Consider the following 15488-nt stretch of genomic DNA (forward strand, 5'->3'; position numbering starts at 1 on the left):
AGAGAAAACGGACATTGCGTACATGGAACTCACGGGGCAAACGGAAACAGCAGACTCTACAACAGGCAGTTCGAGTGAGAGACAGAAATGGCTACAAAACAAAACCAAACTCCCCATAACTTAGGGATGGAAAGCCTTTCTTGAACCGTTTTATATTATGTTGCCATGGGGAGTAAGCTACAACAATATAGACAACTTTGGTTTCATGCACTGGGACAAAAGTTAAGAATATTGCAACTGCTATTGCTTACAAGCATGAGAGGAGCAAAAAAAGAAAAAACAAACAAAAAAAACCCCAAACCCACAAATGCCCACAGTCTCAGTGTAAAGTTTTGACTTACAAGGAACTTGCATCACTTGACAGCAGAAGCCACACTACTGTTACACATATGTTCACATATAAGTTTAAATTGCTAATTTGCTATTTTGCAGCAGAAGGAAAAAATACCAGTTTCTCAAGAACAAATGAGCTAAGAAACACACTTGAAAAACAACCTAGAAAGTAGATGTATTACAAGAGCATCTGGTTAGATTTAGGTGGAACCATTTCATCTTGCTGTGCTACTTCCCAAGCCCTGCTGCATTCCAGGATTTCCTCACCAGCTTTGCAAAAGATGTAAAATACCCATGTGTGGGGACTGGAAAGGCAGAAGCTCCATGGAATAGCAAGAGACATTTAATTGCTTTCAGGTTTACAGTTAGTTAACTGCCACACAGTGGAAATGTTCCAAAACTGCAAAGACGCAATGCAATAAACTGAAGTAGAGATGCAGAACAAAATAATTCTAAAATACTTTGTCTGATCCTAATCTCCAACTGACATTGCAGGAAGATTTGTATTGGAAGCAGAGATGAGGGGAAAAACAGAAACTACAGACATTCAAGAATCTTCTAAAAAAAAAAAAAGTGATTTTCTTTTTCTTACGGTGGCAATAAAAGCACCACAAAATGACAAAGTTGTCTTGCCGCAGGTCAGCCTCCAAAAATCACAATTTGAAGTATTTAAAACATGTGGTCTTAAGAGTAAGCCACAAACCAACCTGTACCAGAGGAACACACTTACGCAGACCCATGGATGTTTGAGAGCCTGGTCAGCTGTGATGCGCTTTGCTGGGTTTATTGTCAGCATTTGATTGATTAAATTCTTTGCTTCGGGAGTCACAGTGTCCCACTCAGGTGATGGGAACTGAAAGAAGAAGAAGAAAGATGATTAACTCAAAAATATCTTCTCCTACTAGCAGGAGGGATTTTCTCTCCCACAGAGCTGAACTCCAGCTTCTCCCCCTTTTGGTATCAGAGTTAACGTATTTGGAAAAAACAAAAAAAAAAACCCAAATTTTTGTGAAAGTCTGCATTGAACGAAAATTCTACAAAATCCAACAAATGAATGGTACCAGACAGCAGGACATACCTGCATCATTCAGCAAATACAGACAGGCTAACAGCTTTAAAAGCCTTTAGGATTCAGTCAGACCTTTGAATTTCATTCATACTCACCAGTCAAAAAAGTACAGTCACAGATCTTTTTAACCATGTTATGACATGAAAAACACAAGCATTATTTTTTTAAACTCATCTTGCTCTTTCTCTAGCATGCTAAAAAGCTATAACAGATACATACAATATCACAAACACTTACCTATAGCAAAACCTTGTGAAAGTGGTAACTGCTAACACACAACATCCCATCAGGTATATTTTCCCCACAAAAAAGTAACAGAACAACACTAGGCACTTAGGTGTAAGCAAGGCACCAGAAAATTATTAGCGAGCATCCATCATACCAGAAATCATTGCTCATGGAGCAAGAGAAATGCAGTAGCGGATGGGAACACAGAAGCATCGAAACAAAGAACAGAACATCAAGTATTTCAGCTGCTGATCATCCATGAGAGATAACGCTGTTCTCTCCTATAGTTCCAATAATAATAAAGATGGGATATTTAAGCCATCCTCCAGATGCTTAGATGTGGTACAGATGACATTACGTTGAGACTAGATGCAGTATATCTCACCCTTATGAACCCACTGTACATGTTTAAAATACAGATGAACTTGGCAGCACAAAGATAAATCTGCTGTTGGGTTAAAAGTCCTCTGTTTTTAAGGGCAACAGGCAAGAGGGGGCAGAGGGATGAAGAACAAAAGAAGATGGATTTGCATTGAGAACATTTCCTTACAGTACTACAACACTTAGAGGAAGCTTATTCCATCTCTCTTCTGCATGTTGTGTTTTTGCTCAGTTGGATCATGAAAATACACTCATCATACTCAATTTGCATATAATCTTTCTTCTGCATTCTCAGACATCAGCAAAGCATTATACAATTTGTTCTGCAAACATTGCCAGGGACTATTTAAAAATCATAATATTGAGCTTTCAGCCAGGACACTTCCCACCCTTCCATTATCTCAAAAAAAATTCATAGTCACTCCTTGCAAAATCCCTGCTGAACAATACAAAGTCCAATTCACAGTTACCACCTCCTCTGTGGGTCAAGAGATAACAGTCCGGTACACACAGATCCCTCTATGCTAAGGTAAGGACAGCAGGTGCACGTATGCCAGTAAAACTTGAGCTGTTTTCTGCCAGGCAAAACAAGGGAGGAATCTACTGGAACTTTTTAATGATATATAAGAATGCAGTAACAACAGAAAGATTAACTATAGAAGATGTCTGGATTAGGCACTTAACTCTCCATTACTTGCAAAAAAAAAAAAGTTGGACATTTTATCCCCGAAGACACTGAAAATCCACATCTACATAATTAGTGCAAAAACACTTAAAAAGAAAGCAAACAACATAGGAAGAACACAGGAACAAGAGAGGCAGAAAAGCAAGAGAAAAATAGAAGTCCATTTAAGGCTATCAAATGGACATTATTTTCCTTTTACTCAGGAAGCCACTGAGCCGAGACACAGGGCCAGGCAGACCTTCGTTCTCACCACATACAGCCACTCTGCTGGTCTCAGGCACAGAAGCTGGGTGGAAACTGGGACCCAGCAACACCCCAGGTTTCTATGTACCACTCTCAGGGCAGCCTGCAAAATGAGCTCCCCAGCTTCCTTTGGTACTTGTGCCCACAGGTTTCAAACAAGCTCAGGAGTTCTTTCTTCCTTCCCCAGCTTCCTCACTTGGAAGAATTTATGTCAATATCCAAACTACTGTATGCAGATCAGGTTTTACATCATCTTTGCTCTTCAGTTTTAACCTCTTTGCTACTCCTCTCCTTCAGGCACTTCTTATACCTCAAGTTGGCCGTGCTCCAAGAACTGCCCTAGAATCTGCTTGGCTTCTTACTGGAGCCTCAAACCCACTATGCTGATCCCTACCACCAAGCCACCCCGCCAAGGCCCCAGCTTTTCATGGCCCCCAGCCATTCAGTCTACTCACAGTGCTCCATGCTTTCCATCACTGGAGGAAATTCCTCTGTGGAGCAGAGGAGAGCCACGGCTGTAAGTTAAGCTACTGTTTCCATAGAACACTTCCTCACACTTCTAGTGAGGCCTTGATAAAGACAGACTCTTTCATTCTACTTTCTCTCTGCTCCACCTGAAAGAGTTAACGTTGCTAAAGTCTTCAGGACTTTGCTGTGGTAAGTGCACTAGAAGACACCATTTCCTATTATCGGCATTTCCAGCTCTCCATTTCCCTAATGACCAGCAGTGATGCCCACTACAATGCATTCCACATATCCTTTCAGTAGCCCCATACAGTGTACCAGGCAGTGAAGACAACAAGAGGTATGAACACACCAAACATCATCACTTTGCACAGTAGCTTTGGGCCTGCTGCTGGAAACCAAGTAAAATAACAGCATGTTTTGGATGGCTAAGTGGAACAGCACTTCCACACCCATGCAGGTACTCAGCAAGAAAGTGCCCTTACGTCATAGGCTCCGGCTTTGATCTGCTGATAGAGTTTGTGCTGATCTTCATCCCAAAAGGGAGGGTACCCCACTAGTAATATGTACAGAATCACTCCTGGGAGGGAGAGACACAGATACACTATGGTTAGGCTAATATGCCAGTTACTCCCTCGCCCCTCTTCCTTCCCTCTTGACACTCCCCAAGGCAATGACTGTTCTGCATCTTCATTTGCCATCATACTTAGTCTTACGTGGTGCTGGAAGATAGCACAAATTTCTCCTCTGCTGAAGCCTGCCCTGGCACTTCATGTTCAGCTCTTATCCCCCACTACTGCCAGAAGTGAGAACGAGGTGCAGGATGTCCTTCTACCCTCCTCCCCTGGCTGTCATAGCTGCTGAGCCACAACTCGCAGCTGCTCTAAGGATAACCCAAGCCACATCCCTTGGGGTTGCTGGCAGCAAGGGACTTCTTAACAAGGAACAGCTTTTTAGACACTTGTTGTGCAAGCTCTTGGGACAGAAAGCCATCAACAGAACTAACACTCCTGGCCTACAGACATGCATTTAGTCCATGTCAGGCAACACTGATACCACATAGCTTTAAATTTATCAGTCCCAGATACATTTACACTTTGTTCTTCCCTTTTAAAAAAAATCATCTCCCTTTGATATTTCATCTTTTACATAGTTAGTGTAATAGGAAAATGCTACACTGTCCTTAATAACTGACTCTGCAAAGCACAAACAGGTTCTATCTCAAGTCTCAAACATGCAATAGGTGGAGTGAAGAAAAGATTAGGAGCCAAAAAACCGACTGAATTCAGGCTCCAGTATTAACTCTATCTACACAAAGTGCTGTTCTCAGTGCGCCTTCATCTCCCGCCTTGTCAAGGAGGAGCACTGCATTCCCTCCCAGCAATAGATTATAAGAAATTGCTCCTATATATGAAAAGGTGTTGCGTAAGTGTAAAATTTTTTGATGGAATCTTACCACATGCCCATATATCCACTGGTTTTCCATAAGGATCTTTTCTTAAGACTTCAGGGGAGAGGTAGCCTGGAGTGCCAGCAAACCCTGCCAGGAAATGGATGACATGAAGTCCCCAAGCAGAAAAGATATGTTGCGATATCACAAAATCCACTAACAGTAGCCAGCAAAGTCAAAACCCATTCCTCCCTGCCCCATGCATATCTGCTAGAGATACAGATACCTCTGGTAGACCAGCAGAAGGGGGGAAAAATGGATTGGGTTAAGCATCTACATGTTGCTTACCAAGTCAAAATGGAAAAGAAAAAAGGGATGTGTCACACAGCTGAGCACAAACTCCTGCGTCAGGCCTCAAATCATCGCTACATACATGACTTGGAGTTCGAAAATACTAGACATGGATGGGACACAACCTATTGCCAAATCGTGTGGGCAGACCAGGAGGAACAGCCATCTCTCCAGAGTCTCCACAGCACTGCAGAACCTCAGAGCTGAGGTTTAGCCCGAAAAGGTCTCGTTTCTAATTCCATTTTACCTAAGCAAAGATAGGGCCAGATCCAAATATGCCTGAGGAAGGCCAGGTCAAACTAATTTCTGTAAAATTACCGAACAAAATTCCAGATTTTAACACTTCCAAGCAGTAGGAAAATTTGGAACAGGGTCTAAACTTGGCAGTTGCATTCATCTCTAATGCTAGCATCTAATGAACACTGAGAAGAAAAATAGAGAAATAAACAATCACATTTTCTACCTTTACTTATCATATTCTTTCTGCTATCCGCACCTAGGCTTGTGCTTAAGGAGTTAGAGGTTGGGATGCTGGGAAAGGAAGTAGCAATGCCAAATACATGCAAGCGTGCTGACAGAAAACACTCAGGGTGACTGCAACTCAACCAGGCTCCAAGAAGGAGGTCAGCAAAAGTGGGAAAGCTCAAACACTCTTACCAAACCAGGCCTGCTGCTCTCCCTGCACTTCTATAGCCAGTCCGAAGTCAGCCAGTTTGACAGCAGCACCCTTACATTTACTTGCCAGTAGCAAATTCTCAGGCTGGGGAGAAGAAAGAAGAAAGCGGGTAAGAATGAAAGACTGATATCCTCTTTAAAGCCTCCTGCCTCAGTATTCATATCATTTAAATTGACTGAATTTAGCAGGCACATACTAAAGCTGTTTGGACTAAGGGAGAGCAACAGCAGCTAACAGCCTTGATCTACAGCAGCAGAAAATTCCCAAGTCTAACGCAAACGCTCTTCTCTCTCTCTCCCCTAAAATCCTCTACAGGAGCCACAGCCTCTCCCAGCCCAGCCCGCACTTTATATTCTGACACCAGAGGGCACTGACAGTACAGTTCCTGCAGCACAGGACCCAAAATTTGCTTCAGTTATCCTGCAGAAAGCAGGGAGGGGAAGAAGATGCAGCAGATACAATCTGCAGTGATGTTTCTCCCCACAAACATTACGTAGTCCCCAAGGCACTGGAAAAGTGAATATGATGCTAATAAGGGCTGCCAAATACAGAGCTGTAATGTGGGAAGGCATCATCTAGATAGGCAGTAGCTTTCATTCCTTACAGAAAAAGCCTCAGCCTCAAATTGGCATAAACTGCACAGCAGTAAGTAGTCTTGTAAGCTCTTTTTCCACATTATAAATCCTCATTTACAGCAATGCAAAATATGCTATTTTGCCACTGCTCTCACCTACACCATGGGCAGCCATGTCACTTCTCCCATGTGCCAGGAATGAAAGAGGGTTTTTGCCCTTCACATTTCCATCTCACATGAATTTCTCTTGGATCATAACTCTGTGGTGCTCCAGTGCAAGACTTCATAAGAAGGCTTAACACAATTCCCCAAATTGTACTGAGACAATGAACAGCTTCCTTTGAAGCATCCGAGCAGCTAGGTACAGGGGTCGTCTTTGAACCTCCAAAGCCTTCAACATGGTGGCTATTACAGCTCAGCAGGAAACTCAACTTGTAGACAGGGATAAGCCAGAACAGAGTCGTTATTTCTCATCCTACCCCTTTCTGAACATTTGTGCAATACATATCAACTTGAGGCTTTAATCTAGGAAGATACGAGCCTGGAAATCCAGAAGCAGGATTTTGTCTCAGTTTCACAAATTTGGTGGAGGTCTTGTTTGCAGCCTGCTCACCATTTTCACCCCACTGTGACCCTCCATCACTGTTCTGCCTGACAGGAATAGGATGCTTTCCTCATTCACCTGCCTTAGAGCATGGGTCTACTGGGCATGTGCCTTGCTTTTGCTTTGAATTAAGATAAAGTGGCTTTGCCTGTCACAGTCCCTGCCATAAGCAGCACAGAAGGAAGTAGTACTGAGTCTCAATATATTTTGATGCCTCTTGCTCTTCACTACATTGGAAGTGGAGAAGACCATTAATTAAGCTACATGGATGAAAACTCACCAGCATAAACAAGTTCCTATGGTAAACCCTCCCAAATTCAGACCACACTGGGCTTGGCTTGACTAAGAAACAGTGAAATTCAAGTCAGGCTTATGCTAGCTAAGCCTGTATTTTAGATTTGCCTCTAAAATACAGCTACAAACACCTCAAGGCTAATGGTGCTTATCCATGTGCATGTTTGCCAACATATGGTTTGTCTCAGGTTTCACATACTCTTTGGTACAGATATGAATACCTATTTCAACTTCTTCTGTCCCTACGGGCAGCTCAATATTTGAAGTTCTTTAAAGGAATGCCAGCCAAAAGACTAGCTTAAAAGAAGGAGGTGCAAAAGAAAAAACTTTGCATGAAGCAAGCTCTGCAGTTATTGCACACTGATCCTGAAGGCCAAGTTCTTGGCAAGGAGCTAGAATATTAAATAAAGAGCATAGCATCATTTATTGCTAAAAAGAATGACTACTCCTTAGGCCTGGATAGTTTCAGTGAATCAGAACAAGTGACAGAAGAAACACATCAACTATGAGAGGAAAGTTTAACACTTGATAAATTTTGATCAAGATTACAATTTTAACACAAACAAAACTTGGGGAGTAAAAGAGATTTTGTCCTTTCAGAGTGCACCACCATGAACATCGGATGCAAAAGAAAACTTGTATTACTCTGTGCTAGAAGATACTACCCATTTCCACAGAGGCCCTCCTTAGCAGAGCCTCTTGGAGGTTACCTTCCTCAAGAGCATTGTCAGCGCTAATCCAGATCATCCTGGTCATTCCACAGCAGATAACTTGCATCTTTTCACAGTGCTCTGAGTCAGAAGGCCAACAAAGTATTGCAAGAAAATTTGCCGGAAACGCTAAGTGCTGACAGTTGTTCACTAGATTGAAACACTGGGGAAACACTGCCACTGAACTTAAAACACGCATTTAACATGCTCTCTGCAAAGTATTTTTATACCTTTATGTATGTGTTCTACAACAAACCATCACTAGTAGCAGGTGTCGTCCTGCATTAACTTAACTGGAACAATGGTGGCCATCACAATTCCCACTTTAGACAGAGAAGGCTGCAGGGCAGGCAGACCTTCCTGCACACGGCTTTTCATTCTGGAGCCTGCCCAGCTCCCAGTACAGCTGACACTGTGTGGGAAGGGAGTTTAAGTGACTCCACTGCGGGGGCTCTAGGTCTATAAATGTGTTAGAATGTGGCAAATGGTCGATTCACCCACTGTTTCACTGGCCAGCAGTTTTGTTTTTAGATTAAAAGCTTCTAGTGATGAGGAAGAAAGAAATGGGTGAAAAATTCTTGTTGTGCATCTCTATCACAGCCCAATGGCATGTGCTTGGCAATTCAAGTGCAGAATAAAAATATACATGTTCTGTGCAGACAAATTCATCCTGGCAGATTGAACAGAGTGCCCCAGGTCTCTAGAGATCTCTTCAACAACAGACTAGAAAGAAGCCTTCATTCTAATGAATCCTACCCAAACTTCTCTGAAAGCCCATCATTCCCAAGGATCACAACTATCCCACCCTGAAGCTGCCTCGGAGAGGCTGATAGCTGGCGAGGTTCATGAAGTCCAGACCCAAAACTTCCTTGAGAGTTCAGCACAACCTCTGGAAAAATCTGAAAAGGCAACTTTTGGACTGAACAACTGAGCCCAGTTCAAGTGAAAAAAAAGAAAGAAAAAATCTCTGCCAGCTGGCAACACAATATTCCTTTTCCAATGATCCCCTGGCTGCTCTCCTCAGCCTCTGTGGCACGAAGGAAATATTACCTTCAAGTCCCTGTGCACGATATCATGCTGGTGAATGTGATTCACACTCTCCAGTATCTGATGAATACAGTGGCTGCAAGATAAAGGGAGAGACACACAGGGTTACGCACGCACACACGCACACACACTTGACATCTCATCTCATCCCAGAACTATTTCACTAACTTTTATATTTGTACCAGGGAGAGTTCAGGACTGCAGGCCAACTCCCTTTCTCCTGACCACTGGATGCCACAGCTCAGTACTGTCACAGCTGGACTCCCACCCTCCAGCAACAGGATGCTAAACACATCCCAGCTATGACAGGACCTTGAAGCCTTTGTCCTGCCTCCCATCACCTCCTTCCTTTCCTCCCCTTCATACTACATATCCCATTTGTTTCTTAGGGCCATTTCTTCACGCAGGAGAACTGAGGCACCTGAGTACCATCTGCAAACTGGCAGAGCTTGCTAGTTTATCTGCAAACTATCAGCAGCAGAGATTGGGCAAACAGGGTCAAACCACTTCAGGAAACATTCAGTTGGGCTAGTCCAGAGTAAAGAACAAACTTTTGGAAAGAAGCAGCCCCAACAAACCCCTGGGTACCTGCCAGGCTGCAAAGCTTTCAGAGCAGCATCTCAAGCACTTTACATACACCATGTGTGCACACACCCGCTTGCTGGGTACCTTTTAAGTACAGATCTCACTTAAGGGGCTAGCAATCTGAAAAGCAGACTCATTCTCTTTTGGAGTGTGCCACACTCCAATTCATATAAAACTGATGCCTCTGCTACTCTCATTGCTGTAACCACATGGGAAAAAGACATACTATTAACACCTGTCATATAAGGACAGCATAACATACCCACGGGTGAGATTTCTGGTAGAAATCATCTCCTAAAAACTTCCTCAGCTCCCAAGATTAAGCCGATAAAGCGTAAGTACATATGTGCATAAGTGAGATCCTAACAAAACACTCCTCTCAATGTGGAAAGGGGTAGGGATTTTGACAGCTTGCACAGCTGAGCAGTAAGAAACCAGATGTGGGCAACTCAGTCTGTGTCCTGTGACAATTCTCACTGTAGGAGCAGTGAATCCCCTTGTTGAACTTTGTGAGTCTCATAGGAACAAATTTGAAATGAGTGAAATATGTCAGGGAAGGGAAATTGGCTACTGGAAAAGATGGAAAAGGGGTGAAGGGAGGAAGAGGGAGGATGTGCAGCACAGTATAACTGTTACCCCTGCTTCCAGAGCTGGCAGTACAATCCTCAGGGTAGCAATCCATGAATATCTCCCCGCTCCCAAAACAAAAAATGTATAATTAGAACAGAGCTGAGTCTGAGCGAGAGAGATTTTCTGGCCAAAAATGGCAAAAGTGTGAGGTGTCCCAGGCGAGCCAAGCGCGGCGGATTGGCACAGACCTCGCTCCCTCGCTCTCCCAGCCTGCTCTGGAATTCAGCTCGGCATGGGGAGAGAAAGGGAGGAGTTTCACTCAGTCATCTTGTGGGCACTGCAAGGCCTGGCCAGCTGAAAGTCAGAAGGCTGAGCACCCTTAGGAAAGCAACAGAAACTTCCTTTCCCCTAGCCTACTCATAATTTTCTGGATCAATGACCCTCACCACCAGCTCCTGACCATTTCAGGGAACAGATATTGGCAAGAGAGGCAGAGGGAAGGATGGTGATAACCCCCAAACTTCTCATGTTCAGGGCAGAATGCGGTTGAGTGACCATGTGTGTGTGTGAGAGAGAGACTGCGCCTACAACATCCATACAGTCTTGCTAAAAATGTCCACAGGGCTCCCAGATCTCTCTGCTGGAAACTCCCTCATAGACAACCAGCCTACTGACCTTCCCTGTCACCAGATGGCTCACCAGTGATGCATGCTGTGCAATGCAATGCTTCACTTGAGAGCATTTTGCAATGCACAGAAGACAGCTATAAGCATACCAGGGAAAGCAAGTAAGCACCCACATGTTCCATAAGAGTACATACAGGAATACTCCAGATTGCACTCTTTTCTTCCTTACATTCAAGAAAGGCATGCTGTCCTCATCACAGCTCTCACCTCAACCTGGTGCGCTCATCACTCTAGCACAAGCACCTTCACAGTATTAACTGAACTCCCTCTGCAGCAACACCTACTAGTCACTTCTTCCCCCTCTCCTCTCATGGCTCTGTCCAATTCCTGCTCCTGTGACGATTAGGATGGTTTAAGTATGCAGGTGCAGAATAAGCAGGGGTGAAACATCCCCACAAGGCCACTCCCAGGCCCTGCTAAAGCAGAACAGAAGCTGCCTAATCCCTGGCTTGACTCCAAATGCTTCATGTCCAAAAGACGAGTTGGAGAGCACCCTGGGCTATTGCACAAACCGCCTGCCTCTGCCCGAATATCAGAGCCCATTTCAGGAAACTCACACGAGGAGAAGGGGAATACTCTGAAACGGAAGGGCAGAATTTTAAATTCACTTAGTATTAAAATTCCATGGTCACTCTCAAAGATTGTGCCTCTTTTCACTGAGCCAGTGAGCTTACAGTCATAGAGGGCTTTCACAGAAACATAGCCTCCCCCCAGTAAACCATGACCTAGACACAGGTAAATCTGCCCAAAAGCAGCAGCACATCACTGGAACCCTAGTATGAAAGGGCAGAGGCCCAGCAGCCAGTACTCTCATGCAGCCACAGCACAGCTCTGTCTTGCATTTGCTCGCTAAGGACACCCTATCACCACCCATCAGAAAGGTCAGGCAGACAAAGCCACTAGCAACAGATCTCCCAGGAAAGAGACACTGTGACAGCAGCGTCTGCAAGGGGCAACGGCTAGAGCTGTGGTGAGTCAGAGGCTGACCGGTGACAACAGTTTATGCTAATAGCAGAAAGAAGAATGTTTTTTTCCAGACAGGGAGCAAGAGTATCAGAACAAAGCCATGCACAGAAACAGCAGTCAGGAAATTCACTGCACTTGCCAACACACGTGGCACAAACACAGAAGGGTCTGGAAACAGTCTTACCTGGCATCTGCTTCACTGTAGTATTCTCTGGCAACAATATCCTCAAAGAGCTCCCCACCAGTAACCCTGAAATTTAAAATAAATGGGAGGTTATGGTCTGTCCATACATAGCTGAGAGGCTGTACAGCACCTATTCTGCCTCCCTGACCAGGCCCTTTTCCCCCAGGAGCCTCTCAGCAGCCTGCACTGAACAGCTTGTGCAAGGCTACTGTAGCACAAGGGAGACTAGGAAAACCCACAGTCATGGCCCAAGCACTAGCACATCCATGAGACCCCTCGGATGTCATTCACCAGCAGTATTCTGGACACATTTGACATACTGGGCACAAATGGTCAACATTCCTCTACAGAGTTTAGCATACTATAAGCTTGGACAGAACACTCATCTTCTGATCCCTGCACACGATAGCTGCCCTTTGCCATCCGACACTTGCATCTGCTGCCAGGAGCTTTCCTGGTCTATCCTCTACCACGTCATATATGGATTTTTGTCAAACGGACTAGAATCATGTACAGGGAAAGACAGAATTAGAATAATGCAGGTGCTTTTTATTCCACTCTTAGTCAACCATCCACACGTCTGTATCACTGATGAAGCATCAAAGCCAAAGAGAGACACTTACAGATCAAAGACGAGGTAATGGAAACCTTCTTCTGAAATACTGTCATGGAGCCGCACTGCAAAAACACAATCAAGAAAAGAGGATTTAGATAGCACGTAGCAAATACAACACTTCACATATCAGACCTACCCACAAAACCAAGTTCTCCCTCAACCCCAATCAGTCTATTAATCCCCCCTGCCCTTTGCTTTGTATGCTCACTTAGTGACCTACAACCTGTTTCCTTCTTTTATCTCAAAGCAACAGATGGGTGTCCTTCACATACACTCAACCCTCCCTAGTGTCAAAATAAACTCTAAATACCTTGGACCATTCTCCCACTTTACTTGCTTCAGTATCCTCCTTTCACATCTGCCCACCCTTTCCTCCAATCATATTTTGCGAGTTTCTTTCCACCCACTTTGATCTCACAAGACAAACCCTTTTCAGAACCTCCAATCAACAAAAAAAACTACCTCTGAATCCACCTACATGTCAGTGCCATCATCTGTAAAGCGAATCCAGTTGCCTCTCTTTACTTTTTTTTCCTCTCTATTTTGACTTCTACACTAAATCCTTAACCAAAATTCAGTACCAGCTTCCTGCCTCATTTTTCCAGATTTATTTGTTAGCACAAACATATCTGACCAAATTCCCGTTCACAGAAGTCTTATCCTCCTTCAGCTTGCTTATCTATATCCTACTAGTTCTGCTCCTATCATCTGAATGACTCTCCATCTTTGCACCTTCCTTGGTCCCTTTAACTGCCAGGGTTGAGGTTGGTCCCATGGTGGGCTGCTATCCCTTAGAATCCTTTGTCCTTCTTCTGCCACGTTACCAGTGGGCAATATCAGTAACTATCATACTTGTTAAGCCAACACACAGGGACACATTTCTCTTTTAGTGCTGCTTCTTCCTGTCTGAGTCAAAAATCTCACATTCTTTGATGTTTTTTGGATACCTAGGCACTAATTCCAACCCTGAAAGAGAAACTGAGCTCTTAATTTCATCCCTCTAACCCCCCTCTATTTCTCTCTTTTCTCCCTTGTGGACAAGTTCTCTAAATTGCCTGCCAGCCAGAGTCACAACCCAGCAATGCTATTTGACTCAATTCCTAAACTTTGCCACTTGGACTAGGAATGGGTCATCTTCTTTATGTCAGTCTCTCTAAAGTGTAGTCTTTCCCTATTGTTTCACTCAACTAAAACAAGTATCCCCAGGCTGTGTCTGAGTCACTGCAACACCTTGTTACCTAGTGTTGACCGAAGTAACGTTACTATTCTCGTCCCTACAAGACAAAGATTGTTATTTTCCTCCATCATTTTAATGATGCCTCTGCATCTCTTCACTGTCTTCTGTTCTATTCTGTATAAAATACAAGTGACCTGTCTCAACTTTCCTCACCATGATGATTATCTTTTTACCCATACCAGGAGGTCAATTTGCACCTCTTCTTGGCTCATGATGTCAGCTACCATCACCGTCTTGGGAACATTTCAAAGAAGCACTTGGCATATGCTCCCATCTCAAATGGACAGCTTTGGTAAACGTTCTCAGTGTTCTCCTCTGATCCTCCTTACAACTCTCCTTTGCTAAGACATGATTTCACATGCACACTAACACACACACAAGTGTGGCACAGATGTAGCACTGAGACCACCACCAGCACTTTTCCCCAAAGCATTTCATTGCTTCCTCATTCTTCCTGCTTGACTGTACTTCCTATTTTTTTTCCTCCTGACTTAATTTATATGATCTCTGAGCTGCTACCCTAAGCATCTGCCTTTCCTCAGTGTTTTTACTGCACCTAATTGTAGGGGTCTAGGACATATATTCTACACAGGAAAGAATGCTAGAAAAAAGTAATTACAGCTAGAGTAACAGGAGAGCAGGTGTTTCAAGTGAAACATGCTGTTGCTAAAGCATGAAAACAGAGACACATCACCTTTAAGAATTAAGTTTCTCAAATCGCTCTACAAAAAAAATCTCCTCCAAGTACGCAGCTTTGTAGTAGCCTCCGTACACTATGCCTTTGTGTTTATATGAAAAAAGCACTTCCAACTTGCCTCCTGAGCACTTGGCAGTATCCAACAGAGGTAGCATTACAAAAATGTAACAGAGGAGGAGGGTATTTCACAGGAGAAGACTTCCATTCAAGACTAGAAACAAGAAGGAAAGTGGTTGAAACAGATGCTTAGATTCCCAGCACAGGGCAGGTTCTCACTCCAACATCATGAGACTAGTTGAGTATATGCAAGAGACAGGCACGTAAACAAGAGTTAACAGCCAGGACAGACCAAAATCATTAATGGACCTTACAAAGAAGGAACAAGGGACTGTTCCTTCATATCCTGTTGGAGATGAAAAACTTCAAGCGCAGCTGAAACGTGCTAAGAAGGTTGTGTCCAGTGACACTGTGTGCAAGAAAATGCATTTTCCTCCCTCTAGCACCCTGAAAGGTCTAACTACTAGAATAAGGCCTGAGTCAAAGGGGAGAGTAGCATGAATGAAATCCCCGCAGAGCAGGAGTGGAGCCACTGACACCAAGAGCAATGCCATGAAGACAGAGCAGTGAACACATCTGCAGGTAGAAGCGAGAAAGAGTGAACCATAAGCTCTGACACAGAAGACGTGGACAGCAAATTAAACTACTCAAACATACACACTCAAAACAATTGAGTTGATCAGTGCTATTTCTTCATCCCAAGGAAAGCAATTTGTCAGATACATTTTGAGAAAGGAAGGAAGCATACGTTTAGCTGGCAAAGGACCAGCAGAGGCAGCAGAAAGAGCTTCTGAAGCCAGTAGAGCACTGTCTGTGTACTTAGGTGCGGAATCGTGACAG

At 43.9% G+C, this 15488-nt stretch overlaps 1 protein-coding gene across 1 annotated transcript in view; it reads right to left on the reverse strand.

The window, feature by feature from the left end:
• CAMK2G (calcium/calmodulin dependent protein kinase II gamma) overlaps nucleotides 1-15488 on the reverse strand; it is a gene marked incomplete at its 5' end in the record, with an annotated part of 122736 nt that overhangs the window by 42099 nt on the left and 65149 nt on the right. Inside the window, 7 exons of the mRNA XM_085312173.1 lie at nucleotides 1064-1186; nucleotides 3890-3984; nucleotides 4861-4944; nucleotides 5803-5905; nucleotides 9054-9126; nucleotides 12042-12107; nucleotides 12665-12719. Coding sequence (XP_085168299.1) covers nucleotides 1064-1186; nucleotides 3890-3984; nucleotides 4861-4944; nucleotides 5803-5905; nucleotides 9054-9126; nucleotides 12042-12107; nucleotides 12665-12719 — 599 coding nt within the window. The remainder of the gene's footprint in view (nucleotides 1-1063; nucleotides 1187-3889; nucleotides 3985-4860; nucleotides 4945-5802; nucleotides 5906-9053; nucleotides 9127-12041; nucleotides 12108-12664; nucleotides 12720-15488) is intronic.

Source organism: Rhea americana, unplaced genomic scaffold, assembly GCF_003343005.1.
Source record: "Rhea americana isolate MKP2758 unplaced genomic scaffold, rheAme1 scaffold_36, whole genome shotgun sequence".
NCBI lineage: Eukaryota > Metazoa > Chordata > Aves > Rheiformes > Rheidae > Rhea > Rhea americana.